Source organism: Stegodyphus dumicola, chromosome 10 (assembly GCF_044657685.1).
Source record: "Stegodyphus dumicola isolate Sdum_Otavi_A_Nest chromosome 10, ASM4465768v1".
Taxonomy (NCBI): Eukaryota; Metazoa; Arthropoda; class Arachnida; order Araneae; family Eresidae; genus Stegodyphus; species Stegodyphus dumicola.
In genome coordinates, this window is record NC_140777.1 from 183029891 (window position 1) to 183057182 (window position 27292).

Sequence of the window (27292 nt, forward strand, 5' to 3'; positions counted from 1 at the left end):
AAACCTTTTGTGCCACTCGAAAACACGATTTCTTGAAAGTGCCTTTTCTGCATACGCTCGCTTAATCATGTTCCACGTTTCATAAAGGAACTCCGAGTTTAACGCAGAACTTGATGTTCACTCTTTGCTCACAATCAGCATCCATTGTGTCACCTTAACGAATGGCGACAACAATCCGAACAGTTGTGTTGCTAAACACAGCCCTGCCGCCTAGTAAGTTTGCGCGGAAACATGGCCAAGGTCATATCAAGTAAGAATACACATCGAGACCCATAAAAGCATTTGTTCCTTTTTAGTACTGCAAACTCAGAAATAAAAAAATTTTCCTGGAACGTTTCTGCTGTAGTTCCAGGAAATGTAGATAAAAGGATGTAGAATAGTTCATTTTTCAAGTTTCCAGACTTCGAAAATCTTAATACAATAAATTTTTGCCGAACGTTTATATGTGGAACGCGATTACGCATACATACGTTATATCAATTTTCTCCATTTCATTTGGCAACTTTCGTATTTCATTTATATATTCTCGTCCAATTCTTCGATTAATATTCCATCTAATAATTTCACATGACTCAACATATGCCTGACCTGCTGCGAAGAATTTTCGTCTTATATCACTGCATAATCTACAGTTCTCTTTATTTATTTTAATAAGCAAGGGATATTTTAAAGAATTATATTTTAAACATATAACATTATCACATTAATATAGAAATATGGGGAGAATTTTGGCTACATAATGGGACATGGCATCTGCTTCATCCAACTCTATATAACTGCAATTCGTTAATTCTTAAATCTTCAGTACTCTGTCTTACTGTTGCCACGTATTTTTGTTAAATATTACAATCCTTTTGATCACGGTCATGTACTATTATTTATAAGTTGTTATAAAATTAATTTTTACGGAACTTGAGAATTCCTAATAAACAGTTATTATTTGTAAGTCTTATAATATATTTAATAAAATAAAAACGGGATATCTTTAGTTCCGATAAACAGGAATCCATAAGTAGGAATTGATTTTAATATGTGAAAAAATTATATTCACATCTAGTGCCATCCGCTAGAAGTTTAAAAAAAGTATTTGAACTTGAGTGGATGAATAAAAATTATTTTATTAACGACTGAAAATTTGAACAAGATATAGTGGAGTGTGAGCTAATAGTAGGAATTAACGACTTCATTATCCTTTAGTTCCTTTAGGTTTGCAGGATAATTTAATAAACTAATCCCTCTGGCGCTCCTTAGAATCATTTTAAAATACATTTTCAATCACCAAATCCTTATCGCGTTTCTTCTGTAATGGTGCTGCCACCTATTGCCCATCAGTGGAATCTTCACTACTTCTCCCGTTTTGTTCGCTTGTTCGTTAACGTCGTTTATTATATCTTGGATTTACGTTATCTGAATCTGAGTAATATAAATCTTGATCAGAGTAATTTAAATAACTCTATTTTGCCTTCTCGTGATTATTCGGAATTTATATACTTGTTCACTCGCAACGTTTCAGTAAATTTCTGGTATGAGAATACATATTTGACCCCTACTTTCCAGCGATAATTTCAAAGCACAAACAAACCTTTTGGTTGGCAGTTTGTGTATTTCGTTTAAGTAACTGAAAATAAAACGGTTTCAGATACAAAAATAAATAAATAAACTGAAAGCTTTCAGATTTTATATTACGTCCAAAGCGGTGTTTTTTAACGTTTTGTGTGTTACCTTTACTTATTAAATATCATGTTCTTCGCACTTAAAGCATAAAATTCAATTCAACAACAAAATATTTAAAAGAACATATCTTTAGCCATTCCGATACACAGTCTCGCTCGCTAGCGATAAAAATGTTTTCCCCCCTACAGTGTTGCCATTGCTCGCTTTGAAATCTTTGAGTATTTTAATTAAAAGTTCTTTAATGTTTTACAAAGTATGAAATAGATAATAAAACAAATTCCAAATTGGGAATTCCAGATGCCCATATTCGAATGGAAGACTATGTTATTCAAAATTAGATGTTTCTATTTACCTTTGTTTTTTCACAGTCCGAGAAACATGTATACATTCACGCTGATACTTCATTATTTAATTTCTTTAAATATAATGCAGGGCCGTAATATTTGGTGGCAACAATTTGAAAACCGACGCAAAATGCCAAAACGAAATTGATAGCATTTCTGAGTTAATTAAGGAACCGAGAATTAGGCCTTTGGGCTAATTAAAGAACAAATCTCATTTGTATGAGTCTATATGACTGATGACGTGTATTTAAATTGAAGAATTACTAAAAAATTGAATGTTTTATAACTGAAGGTTAATGTTTATATTACAAAAGCAATTTATTTAACATTTCGCCGACGTCATGAATGAACAGCCTCATGAAATAGCTTACTAGTGAAACAATTTTTACCCTCCTTAAGCAGACTAGTCACGATTCCAGAGGATTTCGGTAATCGGAGCAGGCGGCCATCTTAAAGATATAATTCTTTATGTTGGTTCTTAGTTAACTTCTTATAAAAAGTGATCATTCACAGAGGTGGTCGAAACGAGAGAATTTACGTAATCTTTATTTATGATCCGTTTACTTATCATATGAACTGCAAAGGGCCTTAAAGGGCAAAGGGCTTTTTAGCTGCAAAGGGCTTTTTAGCTGCAAAGGGCTGCAAAGGATCTTCGTATAACAGTTCATAATGGAAGTTACCGAAATAGCTCAGAGTTTCGTACTCAAGAGATTTCGTGAAAAAGGCGTTCATTAGTTCGTTTGAGATATTTGTCTAGAAAGTCCAACTTGAGGTCTTTATGCAGCCGGTCGTTACGCCCGTAATAGTGTGCATTAGTCATCAGACGGAGAAACTTATATTGTACAATTTGCAGTTTGCCGATGTCCTTATCCGTAACGGCAGCCCAGGCAGGTGAGGCGTAAGTTAGGATGGGCCTAGTAGTTGAAGTATAAATAAGTTTTTTCTTATTCAGGTCCAGTATGGAATTTTTTGCTATGATTGAGAAAAGCATGTTAATTACACATTCCGTACGTAGCTCACGTGGGCAGTCCAAGTCAGTTTCATTTAAAACTACTCCTAAGTATTATGCTTGCTTTACAAGCGGTACAGGCTCGTTGAACAGAAGTAGTTTATCCGTGATTGGAGTACCTCCTTTCTTTCGTCTGATTACTAGAATCTGTGATTTAGTGGCATTGATCGCAACTTTCCATCGTAGGCACCAGTTCTAGATTTTAGGAATTTCAGCTTGGAGTTTCCTGACAGCGTGGTTAATGTTAGCCGATTTTACAACCATCTGCATAACAAGTTATAGTCTGCATAACAAGCTAGCAACGATGACGAGCGATGTAGCTTGGGAAAATCCGCAACATAGAATGGGTAGAGTATCGGTCCGATCGTTCTTCCTTGTGGTACGCCAGCATGTATGGGTGTTGCTTTGGAGATAGAATTTCTGACGGAGACTTGGAAAGTACGAGTGGTCAGGAACGAATGCACCAGTAGAATAAGTTCCCTGCTGAAGTTTAGATCAATTAATTTGGAGATGAGCCCTCATGACGCGGTCAAATAACAGAATAAATATTTATCAACTCAAGTTCAAATAATTTTTTTAAAACTTTTAGTGGATGATACTTGATGTTAATACAGTTTTTTCTCTTATTAAAATTTTTGTAATTTTTTAATTAAAATTTTTTTGGATTTTAATTTTTTTTTTTTTTTTTTTTTTTTTTTTTTTTTTTTGTAATTTAAAATTTTTTTCTTTTTTGACTTAAGTAGGCGTTGACTTCAAAAAATTTATTTAATTAATTATTAATTAATTAATTTTCAGGCGTTAATAAAATAATTTTTATTTATCCACTATGTTCAAATACATTTTTTAAATTCAAATACATTTTTAAGTTCAAATACATTTTTTAAACTTGTAGTGGATGACACTTGATGTTAATACAGTTTCTACACATATTAATTTTTTTTAATATTTAGTTTAAAATTTTTTTTGTGTTTTGATTTTTTTTAAACTTTTTTTTTTTTTTTTTTGTTGACCTAAGTAGGAATTGACATAAGTAGGAATTTTTTCTTTTTATATTACTTGTTTTTACTTGCTTCGTCGTACGAAAATCGAGAGGGGAAAATTATGCCAGTAATTTAATTCTGAAGGACGCGGTTACATTAAGAATATAACAAAATAAACGGAATAAACTACTGTGACGATCGTATTATTTCTTTAGAAGAAACCTCCATTCCAGTAAGAATACATAGTAATATTAACATTGTAATTACTAATGAAATATCTTCATTTCTATTTTCGCCCACCAGCGGCCGAGCGGTAAAGTCGCTGAACACTGGTAGTTCGGTCCGAGGTTCGAATCCCGCGAACGGGCTGGCTGCATGGGCGTTTTCGTGGTTTTCCCCATGTGTAACGTGTATACGAGCCAGTTCGCTTAGAAAGACCTCCACGAAGGCATCCCTCCCCTTAGGCAGATAGCCCTCGAGGCTTTGCCATAATCACACACACACACATTTCTATTTTCTGTGTATTTTTTGCCCTCTCTTATTGTTGTCCACTGCTAATCCTTATGCCTCAAATTATTAAACGCTCCTAGAAGTGCTCTTTGTGTCGTCTGCTATAGTTTGCGAGTCGTAGCCGTCGTCAGCGTTTATATCGTCTTCGTCACTTTTCATTCTTTTTTATTTAAATGTTTTCGCTGAGCTCCCAGTTTGGCAATGTGCTCTTAAATTAACTCCCACTAACACAATTGTATTTTCAGCTTTATTATTAAGCATCACTTTCTTTGCACATACACCCTATCCAATTCAACAGCAAAATTACAAAATTTTTAAAAACACAATTTTAAAATTACTAATAGAATCTTAAAGTTGCCACACATTTTCTATTTTTAGCCATAAGAGCGTTAGCCCAGAAGGGCCATTAATTTCGTTTTGGCAGTTTTTGGCGTTTCACTATAAACGTCTGTTCACTTTTCAAATTGTTGCCACCCAATGTTACAGCCCTGTATTATATTTAAAAAATATAAAATAATAAAAAATCTGCAAAAATGTATGTATGTTTCTCGCAAAACAACGGTACCTAGAGCCATCCAATTTTGAATGACGTAATCGTGCTGCGAATATGAGCATCTGGAAGCCCGAATTTGAAATTTTGAATTCGTTTTATTATCGATTTGATATTTTCTAAAACTTTAACGAATTTTTGGTTAACAAACTCAAGGATTTCAAAGCGAGCCATAGCAACGTTGTACAGAGAAAACATTTTTATCTCCATCGCATGTGACTGCGTATCGGAAATTCTAATGATAGGCTCGATTTAAATTTATTTTGCGATATAACTATTGAACTCAATTTTATGGTTTAAGTGCAAAGAACGCGATGTTTAATAAATAAATGTAACACACAAAATGGTAAAAACACGCCCTTTGGACGTTATGTAAAATCTGAAAGTTTTTTTTTTTTTTTCTTTAAAGTCCAAAGGGGCACTTTTCCTGAAAGATTATTGTTTTCGTTTTGCGATTTTGGGTTGGTTCATTATAAATGTCCGTTTCACTTTTCAAACTGTTGCCACCGAAGTCCTGTCTGAAGTTGAGTCCTGCATTATATTTGAAGAAATTAAATAATGAAAAATTTGCATAAATATATGTATCTTTCTCGCATTGTGATAAAACAACGGTACATAAAGCCATCGAATTTTGAATGACTTAATCTTGCTACGAATATGTGCATGTGGAAGCCCAAATTTGGAATTTGTTTTATGATCGACTTGATATTTTGTAACACTTTAACGAATTTTCGGTTAACAAACTCAAGGATTTCAAAGCGAGCCATGGCTACGTTGTACATAAAAAAATATTTTTATCCGCAGCGCGCAAGTCTCTTTATCGGAAATCCTACAGATATGCTAATTTTATTAAAACTATTTTGCGAGATTGCTCTTGAACTGAATTTAATGGTTTAAGTCCGGAGAACGGGATATTTAATAAATAAATGTAACACACAAAATGGTAAAAACACGCCTCTATGGGCGTAATGTAAAATCGGAAAGCTTTCAGAATTTTTTTTTTTTTTTTTCTGAAAGACATTCTTATCCCTTCACTAAGTCCGCAACAAAATTTCACAATTTTCGTATCCCTCGTTTCGCTTGTGGGTAGCTTTGGAATACCGTTCTTTAATTAGCGACCTCCTGCATATGTTTATGATCAACTACTGTGAAAATAATGGCCACGTAGGGACTTTTCCGGACGCATTGTATTATTTTTACAAACATTAATGATTTAGAATTATTTATTGTAATTTTATTTCGTAGGTGAATGGCAATGATCTACGTCATGCTACTCATGAGCAAGCAGCAGCAGCGTTAAAAGGAGCAGGCCAGACTGTCACTATGGTCGTACAGTACAGACCAGAAGGTAAGTTCCTGTTACTCTAGTACAGTGATCATGCTTTTTGTCTGAATTGAATCTGATGCCGGTTTTGCCGATCCGAACATATTGTTTATGTAAAAATGTACAACTCTAACATGTATGCTGTAATTTATTACGGACTAGCTGCTACACGGGCAGCCTTCGTCTGGCTTTTAAATGAACCAGAAAAATGCCTGATGGGAACACCAAACATTAAATTTAAAAACTGCACAGAATTTGACTCTGCAGAACAACTTTATCAAAAACAAAAACAAAAAAAAAAAAAAAAACCCACAAAGGGGAAAAAACAGAAATTTCAATAAAAGTGTGTTATGTATAAAAAAAATTTACAACGAAATAAGCAATATCCCTTAACACAAATATTAATTATTCTAATAAATAAATCAACCAACTTCCCATTGCAAAATCTTAATTCAAATTTTATAAAGGTAGTTAAAAACTTTGTTTCCTAAAAACAAAATGCAAAACTTTTTATATAATTAAAGCTATATATATTAAAATATAATATTACAAAAATTACAACGAACGTGGGAACAATATGAATATTGGATATCATATGGCGTTTCTTGCATATGGTGCATGTAACCCTTAAACCGAGGAATGATAGTGGATTCTTTGATGCCATTCAAATTTAGGCTTTCAAACAGCTAATTATTTAAATTTTTGTTGTCTTTCGTGAACCCCTCATTTTCCCTGCACATTTCCTCGCCAGGATGCTAATTTAAAGTTAAGTGAAGTGAGTATTTACACCGATCACTCTTGGAGTTTATTCGGAGCATGTTTTCGGTAGCCAGCGTACATTTCGTTTCTGACCTTGCTGTTACGCGGTGTTGCTGATACGTCCTTTTGGCCGTTTGAATAATTATCACGCCTGGTAGGTTGCCGACTCAACCTAGCTAGCAGTAACTTAAGGAGATCCTAATTTATTTAAAACTATTTTGTTTTAAATAAGCAGTACTCTCTTTAGACTTGAATTGGTTTGTGTAACAACACTTAAGTTGTATAAGGTATTTCTCCCGCCCTCTTGACATGCCTTCGTTGGTGTGGTGGTCTGCACGCTGGGCGCGTATTCCAGAATTCCGTGGTTCAATTCCCGAGGATGGCGTTTGCTCATTTTTCATCTTTCCGGCTTCCTTCGAAATAACCTAATGGCACCCGAACTAAAAGAGATGGTGGATGATGATTCTCCTCACCCAGGATTTGGCGACTGGGTCCCCTAAAAACTCCCAGGCGCACTTTAAAAGGGAGAGTATATAAGATATTTCTCCCGCCTTCTTGGCATGCCTTCGTGGTTTGGTGGTCTGCACGCTGAGCGCGTATTCCAGAAGTTCGTGATTCGATTCCCGGCGAAGGCGTTTGCTCGTTTTTCATTTTTTCTGCTTCCAAATAATAATTGTCGGTGTTATTGTAAAGCAAGAAGTACGTGCCTTTCTGTTCATAGTTGAGAATAATAAAGGGTTGTTTTGACAATTCGGTGCTGGTATTATTTCACGCCTGAGCGAGAAGTCTCCAGGTTCATTAGTAGGATCTAGTTTAGTTTGTGTGGCCAAAGACAGTTAGATCCTGTACAGCCTCTGAGTTGTCATACGAAACTCTTTTCAGGGCTGACGCCATGATGTAAATTATGAAATTTTGCTTATAAAGGCGAAAGTAGCGAATCGTACGAGCTGGGGTTAGACTGTTGATTCGTCTTTTACGGAATCAAACGTTTTTGAGGCAGGGTGGGTGATGGAGATTGAGGATAAATGGGATCGGAGTTCTTCCGAATAAGAGTTTTGCATTCTGTTGGTCTTCAGGATGGTTGGGATATTCTTCAGAAACGTTCCTGAATGTTTTTTTTTTTCAGTTGTACATATTTTAAACAAAGGGTAGAAATAAATTCGTCGGTGATTTTCGCTATTCGTTTTTCATACTATTTTTGTGAGAAAATCTGTTTCTCTCAAACAATCGGTTATAACGAACCACCGAATAGAGCGAACGGTGCGGTGTCTTCTAGTTCGTTACTGCGATGTGACAGTACATAAAATTTGCATGTTATTTTTGTGTTAATAATATTAGGATAAAATTGCAAAAAATCAGTGTTATTTCTCTCAGACGCACCAAATTGATCAAAAAGCATCTAGAATATCAATTTTAAAAGTGATAATCTAAGTTTTGGTTTGGTTTATTTGATTACGACAGAAAACGCTAGATGTTTCTGCGCAAGGAAATAAGGGATGCTTTCGTGGAAGATTTAATGTAAATTGGCTCGTATCCACATTACACATGGACGCTAAACCAAGAAACGTTAATAACCACCAAATGCCCTTCAATAAGTCCGAAGCTGGGTTCCTTTCTCGCCCCAAAACCTAGGTAGAACTTCCAGTGTTCAGTGATTTTACCTATCTGCCGCTTGTCGGCCTGTGCTAATCTAGCAACCCCAAATCAGAAACAGTAAATTATAAAGAAGGAAAAGTACTTACGAATTTGTCGAACACAAGCAAAGGAGCATGTGCCTGCAAAAAAAAAAAAAAAAGAAAGAAAAAAAAAAAGAAAGAAAGAAAGAAAAAAAGAAAAAGAGAGAGAGAGCTTCAATTTTAATCCAATAGGCAATTAAAAAAATAACTACTAAATACCGTATTTACTCAAAAGGAGACCACTTCTAAAATAAGAACATCCTTACATTCAAGAATAAATTTTAAGGTATCAAAATAGGCAAATATTTATTCTAGCTTCCCCTTCCTTCAGATTTGCTTTAAAATAATACCGCCATTAGCTGGAGTCCAGCGACAATGTCAGCGATGTATTTTCATGCGTATCAGTTACCAATTATTGGTCTAAACAACTTTATCAAAAAAAAAAAAAAAACAGAAATTGCAATAAAATTTATTACATATGAAAAAATTACAATGAAATAAGCAATATCTCTATAACACAAATATTAATTATCCTAATAAATAAAATAATCAACTTCCCGTTGCAAAATCTTAAGAATTCAAATGGTATTGTAAATTCAGTACACCCCATGTCGGGTGAAAGAAAGACAGGTTGTCTTTTAAATTATTTATTTGATAAACTAAAATAGATTTCTTGATTAAAACATAAAAATAAACTGATCATTACAGCCCTAAATCATACAATATCCGCTAACGCAGACTGGACGCAAAAAAGCGTCCTTTTTACTGTAGTTACAGCATAAAAAAAAAAACTCTTGTTCTACAGAAACCACTGGCGTGGTTTAGAACGTAAAAGATGCGTCCTGTCACCTCAAAATCACATGAAGACTTACACAAAGATTTCACTCGTTTTGTTATATGCGAAGAGAAACATAATTAGTTCTTTGTGTCCGGAAACTCCCAGGGGGGTTTTTCTGCAGTCCTGATTTTCGCAGGTATGGTCCATTCGTCCGCGAACCAAACAGGAAGTTATAATTCAGCACCTGTGCCCGCGGGGGGGGGGCTAGTAGCTGTATCGTCACAATATAAAGGAAGTTAAGAACTTTTGTTTCCTAAACAAATCATGCAAAACTTTTTATATAATTAAAATTATATATAATTAAAACATAATATAAAAATTACAATGAAATAAGCAATCAATCTCGTATTTTCAAGTGAAAACGGTCAGCAGTCCAGTATCCAAAGCAATGAATGGAAAACTGTTGCCCAAACCACTTTTCTAAAAAAATGAAACTCTCATCGGAAAGCAAAAATCGATCAAAATTGTGCTTTGCTGATGACATAATTCAAAATATATACCTTCTTTGACTTTAGCTAATAAACAGAGAAAGAGAGAGAGAGAGAAAGGAAATTCTTTCTGTAGTGCCTCGCGAGACACATGCTCGTGGAGAATAAGAAGATTGCGATGTGCGTGTTGCGCGTAAAATTAATAATATTTTATTTCATATATTCAACAGTCAGCAGTCCAGTATACAAAGTATTGAATAAAAACCTTATTTCTAAAAGAATGAAACTATTCAAAATTATTTTTTTGATTTCATCAAAAAAAGGTAAAATTAAAAAAAATCTGATTTAAATTTCGAAAAAATCGCTTCGAGGTGCGGTTGCTCTTGTCTAGATGCCTCCTATGCACCAAATTTCGTAGCCGTAGGTCTATTAGCTTATGCGCAGCACGATCGAAAGACACACACACAGACAGGCAGACTCTTCCTTTTATATAATACGATTATGCCTACTTAGAGCTCTTAGCTGTCTCTTTTGTTCTATTACTTTCGTTACATACTTAGAAAGGCTATTACTTTCGTTATGACATTTTGCGTTGGTTCACTACAAATGTCGGTTCACTTTTTAAATTGTTCCCACCCAATATTTTCGTCCTGTGTTATATTTAAAGAAATTAAATAATGAAGAATCTGCTTAAATGTATGTATAGTTATCGCATTGTGATAAAACGATGATAGAGCCATCCAATTTTGAATAACGTATCTTCCACCAAATATGGGCATCTGAAAGCCCTAATTTGGAATTTGAAATTTGTTTTATTATCGATTCCATATGTTGTTTTTGATTAACAAACTCAACCACTTCGAAGCGAGCAATGGCAACACTATACGGAAAAAAAAAAATAATAATAACTCCAGCGCGCGGTTCAATAGTTTACTGTGTATTGGAAATTCTAAAGATATGCTCTCTGTTGAATTGAATTTTACAGTTTAACTGCGAAGAACATGGTATTTGATATATAAAGGTGAACACACTAAACGCTAAAAAAATTTACATTTGGGCGTAATGTAAAATCTGAAAAGTTTCTGTTTTTATTATTTATTATTTAGTTTTTCGTAAGTAGTTCTTTATTCTTAATTTTACTTTCTACAAAAGAAATGGGTATTTTACGAATGTTTAAACATATCACAGGGAAAACGCTTTCAAAAGCTGCCAGTACACGTATAAATCTGTGAAAAAGGCGGACAGACATCTTTTCCCTTCCTTTTGCTAGGGGTATTTCTGGAAGTATTCATCATACTTAACGATGATTGCTTAAACATGAGTATGATATAGCTGGCGTTCGGCAGAAGCACCTCACATAAGTTCAAATCCCCAAGTGCCCCCGGCTGTTTCTTTATCCTTCTTAAACGTAAGGGAGAAAAAGGAGAAGAAAGAAAAGAAATGCATCATACCGTGCAGGAGCAATAAAGAAACACATATCAGAACTCGTACTAATACAGGGGAATGCATCAAGGAAATGAAAAAATGGGATGCCACCCAATATATCAGCGAGAGCTTTCTTTGTTTGGAAAGAGAAAGCCTGATGTTAGAAGATCTAACAAAGATTCCTCGCCCAGAGCTGATTCGCATTCAGAAATGATATATTCAATGGTTTTTTTTTCTTTCATAATAATAGTAAGTTCCTAACGTGAAACAAATATCTGATAGCAGGTATCTGTCATTAGGCAGAGCAATATTACAACTGAATGTCATTGTAATCAACTATGTATCGATATCAATCTGTACGGCTGTCCAATATTATATTTACATCTACAAAAGTTCTGATTTCTCAAATATCGTTGAATAAAACTAAATGAGTTTATTTAAGATGGTACACAGCATCAAAGTGTACAAATAGAAGGTTAAAACAGATTAAACACGATACAAAATTATATTATGAAATGAATAAATTTGAAATGATATCCGACAATGTATTTATGCATGCATAAATATACATAAAGAAGAATATCTGTGTGTTTGCGTGTACACTGGTGTGCAAAAATTAAGGACGAGACGGTTTTTTCAATATAACTTTGTACAAAAGCTTTCCAAATCAACACATTTAATACCGTAAGATCCCCAATACATAAGGACATGAGTAATGTAAGCAACACTTACTAAAAGAGAAATCAGAGGGATAAAAAGAAGCTTTATTGAAAAAGTAGCATGGAGCGCAATGCGACTGAAGGCCGAAACATGCCTGTGATGGGTGTCCAGCAAGAAACATCCGGTCTTTAATAGGGGATATGATCTCCTCTGACTGCTAGGCAGGTTTCACAGCGTCTGCCGTGCTGACAATGAGGGTGTCAATGAGTTGTTGAGGCATTGCTGCCCATTCGTCTTGCAGCGCCAATCGAAGCTCCGGAATCGTTACTGGTTGTAAGGTACGAGCTGCCAAGCGTCTGCCTAGAAACTCCCATACATGCTCGATGGGATTGAGATCCGGAGATCGTGCCGGCCAATCCATACGTTCAATATCCTCACTCTCTAAGAGCTGTTCGGCATCTACTATGGGATGACATGGTGCATTGTCGTCCATGAAAAGGAACTGCGGACCCATAGCGCCTCTAAAAAGCAAACATATGGAAGAAGAATCTCGTTACAATAACGGGTCCCGTTGACTGAACCTGCGTCGAAGATGTGAAGGTCTGTACGACTACCAAGCATGATGCCTCCCCAAACGAGAACACCGCCACCTCCATACCTGTCCCTTTCAATGATGTTCGAGGGATAATTGCAGCTTCCCCGCTCTCTCCAGATGAGTATGCGATGAGAATCGCTACTCAGACTGAATCTGCTCTCATCTGTAAAGAGTACTCGTCCCCATTCATTGTCTCTCCGATTCCGGTGTTCCCGGCACCACAGGGAACACCTTCTCCGATGGGCACGCGTTAGAGGTACACACTGTACAGGGCGTCGTGCAAACAGACCACCACCGTGCAGTCTTCTGGCCACGGTAAAACGCGATATCGGTCGTCCAGTCGCCTGTGTCGTGTGCCTAGCGATTTCTCCCGCTGTCTGCCGCCTGTTTCTTCTGGCCTGTAAGGCAATATACCGGTCATCTGCGGGTGTGGTTCCTCGTGGACGACCACTACTAAGCCCCCGGATAGCTGTTAATGTAGTTTGAAATTGTCTCCAAACATATATATTATTATAAATAAATATAAAGATGGGATTATAATAATTTCATTTATGAGGTATGAACCCATTAGCTTTATTAGCTGATATTTATATATACTAAATATTTAAAAAAGAGTACACATTTATGTAGGTTAAATATACTTCTCATGCTCATTCATATAACAATAGAAAAACTAAACATGAGAAAAAAATTAAAACAAATATTCTATATATATATATATATATATATATATATATATATATATAGTAATATTCTATATATATAAGTCGTGAAACGATGCTGTGAGCAATTCCGAACTCTGCAGCCACACTTGTCACACTGCGGCCTTCCTCCAACTTCCCAATGATTCGACCTCGGGTAAAAGCATCCAGATGTCGTCTAACAGATTGATTATTCGCCATTTCTCGCTGAGGTATCAACTCGATGTGATTTTAACTGCTATACGCGTGCAATCTCTTTGCCAGAAATACTGATCTTACACCGACAACATGCTTTATACTACTCAGACAGTCCCCCATTACGTCTACCTGCATATCTGCGCATGTGCTACCGTACATCACCTTACTTAATCTCCTGATTGGTCTTTCTGTCCGCTCTGCCTCTCTTCGTTCAGCTGATATGCTAATTTTTCGACCTCGTCCTTAATTTTTGCACACCAGTGTATGTTTATTCGCGATTCACTTCGTCATCAAACTTTCTACAATTCTTTTCTTGGTCATGGGAAAGACCGACGTCTGCTTTTTTCAAAAAAAAAAAAAAAAAAAAAAAAGAGCTAATATCAGATATATTAATTAAAAACTCTGAAAACGATCATTTTCGCCCTCATTTCTCCGTGTGGCGACAGTCTCGCACTCTGGAGATAAAAATCTGCTTTATTTCGCAAGTTGTTGCCACTGCTCACTTTCAAATAGTAGAGTTTATTAATAAAAAATTTCGAAGTTTTACAACAAAATAAAAATGGCATTGCCAAACATTGAATACATTATTCCCGATTCCAAAAATTTCTTGGAAAGCCATTTCGACTATTCTCATCTTCGTACGGCTTAATTCAGCCGAGATATTAATTAAAAACTCCGAAAACGCTGATTTTTCGCACTCATTTTTCCGAGTGGTAACAGTCTCGCGCGTTGGAGATAAAAATGCTTTATTTCGGAAAGTGTTGCTACTGCTCACTTTCAGATCGTAGATTTTGCTATTCAAAAATTTGTGAGTTTTACAAAATCTATATGTATATATATAAAGAAGAATGTGTGTTTGTTCGCGTTATTGATTTCTGATCAATTATGATAAAATTCTTTTGCCTCGTTTAATCGTCTGAAATTGAATCTAAGTGAAATATTGGATGGAACTTGAGCTTTTACGACCATTTGATTTAAAAGGCGAAAATCATTCAAAACTGCGTGCCATGGTTGCTGATATAATGAGAGAGAATTCTTTTAATTTTCTATGTAAATTTTTACGTGGAGTCCATATCGCATCAGACTGCAAAATGTCTGACTAAGAATCGTACTTTTTTGCATCGTTATTAGAGAAGAATTACAGCGGTATCGTTCTGTCTGTTAGGTACGTTACTTACTATCTAACTTAACTGGCATCCGGTATTTTATTAAATGTCAGCACCATCGAAATAATTTAAAATCTAAATATCAGTATGCAAGTTTTGTAATACATACTTACGGCAATGTTAGCATTTAATAAGGATGCCCTGGCATTGCCCTAAATGTTCAATATAAGCGCCAATGCAACAAAAACATTGTATTTTAAATGATGCAATTTTATGATACATGTTAAAAAAATGTATCGTTCAAATACTCTGATGCACCGTATCTGCATAGACCTACAAGTATATTTTGCTCTCAAGATTGTAATGAAAACCTAGCTTTAGACTCTCTACAAAAAATAATGGTCGAAATTCTGATGACAAAGATGTGTAGTGGAGAGGGTGTAGGTGTTTCCTTCCCTTTCGAGAGATGATAGCCGAACCAGTTAATCACCCTCTTTGTGATACATTCGCGGAATAAGTAATCCGAGTCTTCTTTCTCAGTATGAGGCATTCATCTTAACTTTTCTTTTCTATTCCACTGCTTCTGGGCTGGTTTCCGGTGAAAGTCGTCGAGTTGTTGGCAGGATTTGGGAATGGAAGTACTTCCTCATTTATTGTGAGGAATTCTACTGCCCTTAGAGATTCGGTGATGTTTGTCCGTGAGGACTTCTCTGATGCTAAACACTAGTTTATACTCTGTGGTATTATGCACTGTATTCGATAATTAATTTAATGTGTAAGATGATGGCATGGCCAGATCTAATCTCTTTTACCATCTTAGCAGCTCTTTAATTGCTTTTAAAAAAGCCATTCGGCACTAATGTTTGGCATGATTCACAGCGGAATTTGATATATCGTCGGCACGACGCCATATTCTGAATCTATTGAGTGCCTCTTTTCTTGTTATACCTGTTTAAAAGCTTGACGCATTAGATAAAAATTCTTATGATTTTGACTTGCGCGCGTACTCGTTGTCACGCTCGCGCGAAAGTCCGAAGTTTTTTCGCAAACTTAAAAAACAAGTAATATAAAAAAAGACCTTTTTAAGTTAATTCCTACTTACTTAGGTCAACACGTTAACATAGAAATATGGCGAGAATTTTTCCCGACATAATGGGACCTTCCTTCCGCTTCATCCAACTTTATGAAACCGCAATTTTTTAATTCCGCACACTTTAAAAACCTTAAGAACTCTGTCTTACTGTTGCCGCTTATTTTTGTTAAATATTACAATCCTGTTGATCACAGTCATTTACTAGTATTTATAAGTTGTTATGAAATGAATTTTTACAGCGCGTCACAATTCTTAATAAACGGTCATTATTTGTAAGTCTTATAATATACCCCTACAAATAATAAAAGAAAGAGTCTGTGTGTATTTCGTTCGTGTTGCGCGTAAGCTAATAGACCCAGGGCTAGGAAATTTGGTACATAGGTGGATCTAGACAAGAGCCAGTGCATCTCGAAGCGATTTTTTCAAATTTCAAATCAGATTTTTTTTAATTTTATCTTTTCGATTTTATTGCATCATTTTGAATAGTTACATTCTTTTAGAAATGGAGTTTTGGCAACAGTTTTTCATTCAATGCTTTGTATACTGGACTGCTGACTTCAACATCAGATAAAATGCTGCTTTTTTTCTTTTGATTTTTGGGAACGCACAACGCAATCTTCTTATTCTGACGCGTATGTGTCTCGCGAGGCGCAACAGAAAGAATTTCCTTCCCTCCCCCATCTCTCTTTATTAGCTAATGACAAAGAGGTTTGTATATTTTGAATTATGTTATCCACAATGCACAATTTCGATGGGTTACTTCTTTCTGATGATAGTTTCATTCTGTTAGAAATGTGGTTTTGGCAACAGTTTCTCATTCTTTGTATACTGGACTGCTGACTGTTTTCTCTTGAAAATATGAGCCTTATTGCTTATGTCGTTATATTTTTTTATATTATGTTTTCATTATATATAATTTTAATTACATAAAAAGTTTTGCATGATTTTTTTAGGAAAGTTCTTAACTTCTTTTGTACCATTTGAATTAAGATTTTGCAACGGGAAGTTGGTTAACTTATTTATTAGGATAATTAATATTCATATTAAGGGATGTTGCTTATTTCATTGTAATTTTGTTATGTGTAATATATATATAGAGAGAGAGAGCACTTTAAGCCCTTTTCCGGTACATTTAAAAGCCAGACTAATTCTGGCCGCATAGCTGCTAGTATTGAATAAAAACAGCATACCTTTAGTTCCGATAAACGGGAATCAATAAGTAGGAATTGACTTTGATATGTGAAAAACTGTATTAACATCCAGTGTCATCCACTACAATTTTAAAAAAATGTATTTGAACTTGAGTGGGGGAGTAAAAAGTATTTTATTAACGATTGAAAATTTGAACAAGGTATAGGGAGAGTGAGTAGGAATTTAATAAGCTACACATTTAGGAATTCTTTTATCATGCTATTGCGTGCGTACGGGTTCGTGAGAGACTGAATGCACAAGTCCGATAAAATGTTAATAAAAATTTATTCTTATCAATAGAAATATATCAGAACGCTGAAATTTTCCTCAGAGACATTCGTATAAGTGTTCAAAATATCACGCAATATAATCCGTAGTTATACTTCAAACTACTAAAAACGTTAAACACAACGCAATGCAAAGCGCATCTAAAAAGAAAGCTAATTCAGATATCTCAGTTCACGCGGAACTAAACAACTCGCAACAACAGTAACTAAGCAAGTACTGAATAAAACGCTCCCGCCTTTTTATAGTTTTCAACCGACCGCGCGAGATATTTCTAGCAATTTCTGCTTTCCGAAATTACTGGAAAGCAATAAAAGGATGGAATTACATTTCCAGCTAACATAGTGGTCAATAACATTTATTTAATTTCAATACAAATTACCGAGATATCCATTTACTCAATATTAAATGCACGGTGCCCCTGTATTCTTACGTTACCGGCATAGCTATATCGTATTTCTCCCGCTTTCGAGGTGTGGTAATCTGCACGCTGGGCACTTATTCTAGAGGTCCGTGTTCGATTCCCAGGGAAAGCGTTGCTCCTACTTTGAAAAAATGCGTAATGTCTCTACAGTGGCGCCCGAACTAAAAGGGTGGTGGATGATGATTCTCCACACCCAGGATTTGGCGATTGGGCCCCCTGAAAACTCCAGTCGCCCTTTAAAAGGGGGAGTATAGAAGGAATTTCTTCCGCCTTCTTAGAGTGCCTTCGTGGTGTGGTGGTCTGCGCGCTGGGCGCGTATTCCAGAGGTCCGTGGTTCGATTAACATCGAAGGCGATGCTCATTTCTCATCGCTCCTGCTTTCAAAATTACCTAATGTCTCTTCATAACTTTCTCTTAAAATTTGTCTCACGCTCCATTGCTCAGGGATATGCAACAATTTTAATTATAATTCTACAAAAATTGAATATCTAAGTACAAAATTCGTAACAATGCATTTAGAACGTTACAAAATTTATGTATAACATTCAGTTGATACGAAACCCGTTTTATCATCTTGAACGGCCTGAACCCGTAATATCATCATTCCGAGAAGACAATGTTACATCTGAATGCTAATTCTGGGGTCCTCAGTCTCCCGTAATATATATTTGAAAGTTTTGTTTTTTCAACTTTTTTCTGGCCTACTGTTTGAGGGGCAGCGTTCTCGTGAACAAAGCAAATTGCTTGAAGAACCATTCTTAGCCCAAAAGAAGCTATTAATCACGAAACTGAATTTTGAGGTCTATCACTATAAATGTCTGTTTACTTTAGATGGTTGATTCACTTTTCAAGTTGTTGCCGCGGAATACCATCTCCCTGTGTTACTTTTTAAAGAAATTAAATAATGAAGAATCTGCATGTACATATGTATGTCTGTTCTTCGCATTCTGAAAAAACGTCGTTATCTAGAGCCATTTAGTTTTGAATAACGTTGTTCTCTATCCCAACACGTGCACGTGGAATTCCGAATTTCGAATTTGTTATATCATTAGCCCAAAGGAGCAGTTTTCCCAGAAGGGCTATTAATTTCGCTTTGGCATTTTGTGTCGTCTACTATAAAACGGCACTTCACTTTCCAAATTGTTGCCAACAAATATTATCACCCTGTGTTATATTTAAAGAAATTAAATAATGAAGAATCTGCATGAATGTATGTACGTTTCTCAGACTGTGAAGAAAACAACGACATCTAGAGACAACAAATTATGAATAACGTAGTCTTCCACTCGAATATGGACAACTGGAAGCGCGAATTTCTTTTATTATGTATTTTATATTTTGTAAAATTTCAACGAATTTTTGATTAACAAACGCAAAGATTTCAAAGGGAGCCATGGCAACACTGTAAGAGGAGGTGGGAAAAAACATTTTATCTTTAGCGCGCGAGACTGTCTGTCGGAAATTCTAAAGATATGCTCTTTTCAAATATTTTGCGATGTTGCTGTTGAATTGAATTTTATGGTTTGAGTGGGAAGAACATGATATTAAATAAGTTAAGGCAACACATAAAACATTAAAAAAACGCCCTTTGGATTTTTCTTTCAGATTTTTTTTTTTTTTTTTTTTATTGTATCTATATTTATATTTTTGTAAATGTCTGCCTTAAGACCTGATGATCATAATTGCCACATAAATCATAATGCCAATAAACAATATATATATCTTATAATAATAAAAGCAAGTGTAATGTGTCTGTCTGTCTGTCTGACCGAGCTCTCCAGCCAAATCTATCGCACGCAGGGACCTGGAATTTTTTATACGGAAGCACAAAGGGGCTGGCCACCAGACCTCGAAGCCCGATTTTCGATTTTTGAATTAGAAAAATTTAAAAAAAATTATTTATAATTAATTAATCACGGTTTTTTTGACTCACTGATATTATTATTTGTTTTCAAATAACGTTCGATTGTAACAATTGATTTCTTTATTCTAGCGTTAGTTTGCTGTTTTGACGATACATTAAATCGATTAATTACAATTCATTTCTTTTTTGTAGCTTGTGGGGGGGGGAAGAGAGAGAGACAGTCTACATGTCCTACACTACTATTCCTGCGCTATTCACTTATCTGCATTTTCTAAATGCACGGGCAACGCCGGGCGGGTACACCTAGTATATATATATATATATATATATATTTACATGTGATATTTTGGCAGTCGAGCACATAAGTGACGAAGCTTGCCATCAGAGTCCGGGGATTGTTTGGCTGAGTGGAATACAGCAGAAATAATGACACAGAAGGATTTCACTTTTTACTCTTCCATAACTTTATTTCAGTTTCACAGCAAATCATTTCTACTTTAGATGAAATTACATATTCAATAGTGATTTAAACTAAGTACGATTAAATTTAGACTTTCTGCGTTCAAAACTATTCTAACAAAGCAAAAATGGGTTAAGCAGCAGCGAAATGTTGTAGCGCATGAGGAGAGAAGTAATCTGATGCAAAATTGGCGCGACTTCGTTATTTATAATTTATAGAAGCGGTTATGTAATAGGCTGGAATGTTCTCGAAAGTACTGGTCTAGGGAGAAGATTCTGAATTGAAGAAAGTTAATTAAAGATTTCTTGTTCGCATAGAGCAAAGCCGTCCTATTTTTTATATTTTGCATACATATATATAAAATTGTTTGACTAATCTAATAACAGATATTTTCTTGCAAAATTCTGCTTCCCAGCTTAGAAGTTCTTAACCCTTTATTGCATACAAATAAACTAGAGAAGTTAAATGAAAATGTAACTTATTATTTCATAACCTTAGTAATAATAATAAAAAATAATTTTATCCAAATTTCGTTTTAAATAATTGCTACAGTTTGTTCACTACAGTGGACAGCATGCATATACATGCAAACAAATCTCTTCCCAACGATTTACGGTCATCGCATCTGAAATCCTTTCCTGCCTTGTTTGCAGTGATCATTACCATCTTCTAAATGGTACATCTACAACTGACATGTACATACAGATCCCCCAAAATACCTTCCTTTCGTCGACTGTGATCGAATTCATTTTGCTACGATTTTGTAACCTGTACCTAATGGATTTAAATGTCAAATGTTCTAGAAATTCCTTGCCAAACATAAACATTTCCAGTGGCGTTCTGGCTCGATAAGCAGTCCATTTGGGTTTCATTTCAACCTTTTCGGTAGATCTTTATCTACCCACTCCACAATTTTCTCAAGCTGACATTTAAAATAAAATGTCTAAAACGACTAATTATGAATAAAAAATGGCAGTCTAAGAAAATGTAAGCAATATTATATAATTGTTTACTATGAGAAATTTTATAACATAGAAACAGAAACAGCAGCCATTTCCAAATAGCAGTGCTTTACTTGGTGATGCTATACAGCCATCTAGGATCGACAGTTGAAACTTCTAATAATATAGAATGAATAAACACAGGAATGGAATCTGTTAACGCATTTACAGAAGAATAAACAAATTTAAACTTTTGTTTCTTAGAGTGGACATGATGCAACAAAGGGTTAAGTTTAACTTGAAGAGGAGAGAATATTCTACTTCCATGTTTTCTTCTAACACCCCTGCCTTTTTCGGAGGAAGGGGGGCAGATAGGGGTTAGAATGGCGGGTTTCTTTCGAGAACTAGTAGTTAGGTTTCTGAATACCCCATTAGACGGCATTAATGGAATGATAATGATGGCTAACTATTGGTATTATACTCTAGTTTAAGATGGTCCTTCTGAAAAAATACATTATAGTTAAAATGGTGAGATTAAGATGTAGGGTAATGTTAGTTGCTAGGAAATGAAGTCCAGTTTCGAAAAGAGGTTTTGGAACGCAAAGTGTTCATCACCCTAACAGCGACGCTGATTACCGAAGCAGGAAAGGCAGACGGCATTAAACAGAAGAATAAGAAAAGAACTTTTCCTTCCGTAAGCTTGTTATTCAATAGATGTCAGCAATCTAATGCCTCTTGGGAACTGATAGTAATGAAGAATTTAATTTTAGCGGCTGGTAATCAGCAGTAATTGCATGACATTCTTTAATACATTTGGAATATTTTTGTAACTCGTTTTATTAATTGCTCTTTACGTCCTTGTAGAAAGTAAACGAAGTAATGTACTCGCGAAAAATTCGGGTTGTCAGATTTCCAGGAAAATGTGCATTTTGACTGTTCCTGAATCCATTTTCACTATTATTTTGCATGATATTTTTACGTACGGACAGAATGAAAACCTCCTTATTCCAAAACGGATTGTAAAATGAATTCGCAAATGGATTTTTTTCGTGATGTTTGTATGTCCGTATGTACGTATGTATATCGCATAAGTCAAGAATGATTAGCCGTTGAGCGTTGAAATTTTGCATATTTGATTGCCATAAAATCTAGTTGTGCACCTCCCTTTTTTATATAGTGAATATGCTTTCAGATGCAGCCAACCAATGTTATCGCCATGTATTATTTTTAATTCCTTGTACGAAGTAAAGGAAGTAGTGTAATCGCAAACAATTTCGATTACATATTTTGACGAAAATATCCATTTTAACCGCTCTCGAATCCCTTAGAGCGACGTTTTTGCATAACATCTATAAGTACGTACAGAACAAAGGATTCTTTTTTTCCGAAACGGATAGTAAAATGGGTTTAAAATGGACACAGAAGAGATTTTTCGTGACGTCTGTACGCACGTATGTATCTTACATAACTTTAAAACAAGTAGCTGTAGTCGGTGGCAACAAACTGAAAAGCGAAACAATTAAATCAACGCAAAATGCCGAAACGAAATTAATAGTGCTTCTGGGCAAATAGCCTCTTTGGATTAATAAAAAATTATGTACAGTAACATAAAAAAGAACATTGTCACTAAAGTTAATAACATATTTTTTAAAGGAATAATACAGCGAGTATAAAAAAGAAGTGTATGGCACAGAAATAAAAGGTTTTTTCAACCAATAATATCAACATACCTCTAGTTTTTAAAGAAATAATCTAGCGAATATAAGAAAAATGTATAAAATATTTACAGAATTTTTTTTAAATGTATAAAATGTTTTTAATTTTTACCCGCGAATTGGTTGCCATTTTTCTATGCGTAATATATTCAATTTTTCTTTTAAATTTAGTCCGCCTCTTCTTGACTAATAAACTAAGCGATTTAAAAACGATAAACGCATTTCTTTTATTAATGATCGGCTAGGACCATGAAATGACACTACTTAAATTTAAAAGAATCATGTATTTTTAACCTTTCTTTTATAGTTACTCTTTTAAGCAGTTAGTTATTTGAAAGGTGAAACGGAACGGACAAGAGCGATTCGATTTAAAAGTGAGGTTCAAAAATAATAGTCCATGTGGTTTATGTGTGTTTAAATGCAAAGAAAGTGTTATTTAATATTAAAGTTACAAAGACAAAAAGAATCATGTAGCGAGAGTGAGTCTATAAGGTATTTTCCGCAAGCCTTCTGGTGTAACGGTATTACACTCCGCGCGTATTCGAGAGGTCCAGGTTCTAATCCCGGCAAAAGCATCGCTCATTTTTCACGTTTCGAGCATCAAAAAATCCTAACGTCCCTACACGTGTACAAGCAGTTTGGTAAACTGCGCTCTAGTTCAACGATAATATAAAAAGAATTAACTTTGTACTTTCGAGTGTGGTGTTGAAATCTGAATCCTTTCAGCATTTTTTAGCCCAAAGTGGCAATTAGTCCAGAAGGGCTATTAATTTCATTTTAGATTTTGCGTCGGTTCACTTTTCAAATTGTTGCAACAGAATATTATCGCCCTGTATTATATTTAAAGAAATTAAATAATGAAGAATCTGCATAAATGTATGTATGTCTCTCGCATTGTGATAAAACAACGGTACCTAGAGCCATCCAGTTTTGAATGTCGTAATCCTACTGCGAATCTGAGCATCTGGAAGCCCAAATTTGGAATTTTTTCCTATCGATTTTTTATTTTGTAAAGAATTTGTAAGTTTCTGTATAAGAAACTCGACAATTTCAAAGCGAGCAATGGCAAAACTGCGCGGAAAAAAATAACATTTTTATCCCCAACCGCGCAGAATTCTCAAGATAGGCTCTTTTAAAATTATTTTGGGATATTGCTGTTGAACTAAACTTCATGGTTTAATGCGAAGAACATGATATTTAATAAATAAAGTTAACATACAAATCGTTAAAATAAGGACATTTGGGCTTAATTTTCCGGCTTTCCGATTTTTTTCCCCCATTTCTTCTTGCGCGTTTTCCCAGAAGTTATAAATTTTGATGTTACAGCTCCTACTTGTCTAAGCAAAATAGCTAAATGCAATGCTCATATTTATAATTTTGCTCTAAAGTCTTATACTGCCCGAACTCTTATAATCCCAAAAATGTTCGTAAAAATATTAGGTCACTTTTTTTTTTTTTTTTTTTTTTTTTTTTAGTCCAAAGGAGCTTTGTCCCTGAAGGACTATTGTTTTCATTTTGCGATTTTGCATGGAATCACTATAAATGTACGTTACACTTTTCAAACTGTTGCCACCCAATGTTAGAATCCTGCATTATATTTGAAGAAATTAAATAATGAAAAATCTGTGTAAATGTATGTATGTTTCTTGCATTGTGATAAAACAGCGGTACATAGAGCCATCGAATTTTGAATGACGTAATCCTTATGAGAATATGTGCGTGAGCAAGCCGAAATTTGGAATTTGTTTTATTATCCATTTCATATTTTGTAAAACTTTAACGAAATTTTGAGCAACAAGCTCAACGGTTGGAAAGGGAGCAATGGCAACAATCCACGGGGGGGGGGGGGGGACCTTTTTATCTTCAGCGCCCGGAACTGTGTCCTAATAGTCATAGTCATAATACAGGGAAGACCCAATCCTCCTAGTTCCACTGGACCATATGACCATAAAGGGTCGACCCCCTCAAGACCACAAAAGGAAAGAAGAGAGAAAAAGAAGCTAATTAACTAAAAATAATTGGAGGTTACTTAACGAACTAAAAATAAGGAAGAGACATACAAACAACGAAGCACAGCACGAAACATTCAAAATCCAAAACCAAACTGTGTATCGGAAATTCTGAATATATGATCATTTTTAAATTATTTTGTGACATTCCAAATGAACTGAAATTTATGGTTTAAGTGTGAAGAACGTGATATTTAATAAAGGTAACACACAAAACGTTAAAAACGCCCCTTTGGAAATAATTCAAAAATCTGAAAGCTTTCAGATTCCCCCCCCCATAAGTTTACATTATTGCGTTCTGTTTGGAATGAAAACATTTCATGTCAATTCTCAAACGCATAAAACTCTCAAGCGCAGTGTTTACATAGATCGTTTGCCATTTTCTCTTAAATGAGCTTCGTGGGGGGAGGGGAATCTGCTGAGACAGCTAAGCAAAAATATGTAGTCTTCATCTGAAGCAGCTGTATTTTCAAGGTTTTTTCAGAAGCTATCCAACTATTCCGCAACAAAAAGTAACTAAGTTTCGAGTGCATAAATAACAAGTGAAAAAATGTGACCTAAACGTTGAACACAAATAAATGTAAAATTTGAGAAACGGAAAAAGAAAAATCTGAAAAAGTTCAGATTTTTAAGAGCCGTTGAGAAAGGTTGTTTTAAAGTTTAACATGGTTTATCAATAGAAATTATCGACATAAATGTCTGTGGTGGAACAACGAAACGCTTTGTACGACGTAAGATGAATATGCGTTTAGACTTAACATGGGAATGTCATATATTTTCTGCATATTTAACAAGTGAAAAAATATACGTCATTCTGCAAAAATATTTAATGTTTAGAATTAGATGTAATCCTTTCTTATTAATCCAATGAGGCAATTTTCCCAGAAAGACTATTAAGTTCGTTTTGGCATTTTGCGTTGATTCATAATAAGCGTTGTTTCAAATTAATGCCACCAAATATTATCACGCTGTGTTATATTTAAGGAAATTAAATAATGAAGAATCTGCATAATCCTAGAGTCCTGCATAGTCTGCATATGTAGAGTCGTCCAATTTTAAATCACGGTAATCCTTCTGCATTATATTTCAAGAAATTAAATAATGAAAAATCTGCATATATGTATGTATATTTTTCGCATTGTGATAAAACAACGGTATCTACAGCCATTCAATTTTGAATGACGTAATCCTACTGCGAATATGGGCATCTGAAATCCCAAATTTGAAATTTGTTTTATGATCGATTTCATATTTTGTAAAACTTTAACGAATTTTTGATTAAGAAACTCAAGGATTTCAAAGCGAGCCATGGCAACACTGTACAGAAAAAAAAACATTTTTTTTTTTATCTCCGACGCGCGAGACTGTGTATCGAAAATTCTAGAAATAGACTCATTTTAAAATTCTTTTGCGATATTGCTGTTGAATTGAATTTTATGGTTTAGGTGTGAAGAACATGATATTTAATAGATAAAGGTAACACAGAAAACGTTAAAAAACGCCCCTTTGGGCGTAATGTAAAATCTGAAAGCTTTCAGTTTTTTTTTTTTTTTTTTTTTTTTTTTTTTTTTTTTTTTTTTTACTAATTTTATAGTCCGAAAATTGAGAAAGTTACGTTGTACAAATAATTTAATTTCCGAAAGAAATAACGCAACAAATGAAAAGTAGTTCAGTCAGAACTACCGATAACTATCACAATATTATTTCTTTAAAAAGAAACTTGTGTCGTAGTAAGAATACTTAGAAATATTAATATTACAATATCTAATCAGACTTCTTCATTTTCACTTGAATCTCACCCGTTCTTATTATTGTCTCTGCTACTTCTTAGGCCCCAAATCATCCCTAAATAATTAGAAATGGTGAACGTGCAGCCGACTAGGCGAATATTAGGCTAAGTGTCAGTTTGTGTTTGCTTCGCTGCTTTGCGTCGGTTCGTGGATTCGGCTGACATAAATTTAAGCAGTTTAAAAGAGAAAGGTTCGGGTTACCTTCACGGTAGTTTGCATGAGTTTGTGTTTGTTAATCAAAGGGAAATTATCACTACATGGACGAACCCATTTTAAAATTTAGGGAAGCTCGCTTTTGGAAGCACTGAGAAAGGGAAAAATGAAGAAAATATTTTTTAAATCTTCATAACATGGCGCTAAAAAGGTAGCAGAGGAACTACGCCAGGAATATTGGCAGGTATGTCATGAATTAAATGCATTTTTATTTAAATCCGTTGATAAAAAAATTAAAAATAATAATAATAATGTTCTTAAGGACTGCATCTGTAGCTTTTAAATAGCTTAGTTTATTAATCAATTAGCGGAAGTACTCGAAGCCAGTTAAGTTAGATTGAGAGTAATGCATCTAACAACAGAGAGAACGATACCGCTGTAATCCTTCTCTAAGAACGATGCAAAACATACGATTCACAGTCAGACATTTTTCAATCTGATGCGATATGGAATCCGCGTAAAAAATTTCCATACAAAAATAAACTAATTCTCTCTCATTATATCAGCCACAATGGCACGCAGTTTTCAAT

At 34.8% G+C, this 27292-nt stretch overlaps 1 protein-coding gene across 9 annotated transcripts in view; it reads left to right on the top strand.

The window, feature by feature from the left end:
- The window catches only part of LOC118193858 (disks large homolog 1-like), an 816267-nt gene that overhangs the window by 663683 nt on the left and 125292 nt on the right, over positions 1-27292 (top strand). For all 9 annotated transcript variants that reach the window (XM_085825973.1, XM_085825976.1, XM_085825974.1 and 6 more), the window contains one exon: positions 6313-6415. In XM_085825973.1, coding sequence (XP_085682099.1) covers positions 6313-6415 — 103 coding nt within the window. The remainder of the gene's footprint in view (positions 1-6312; positions 6416-27292) is intronic.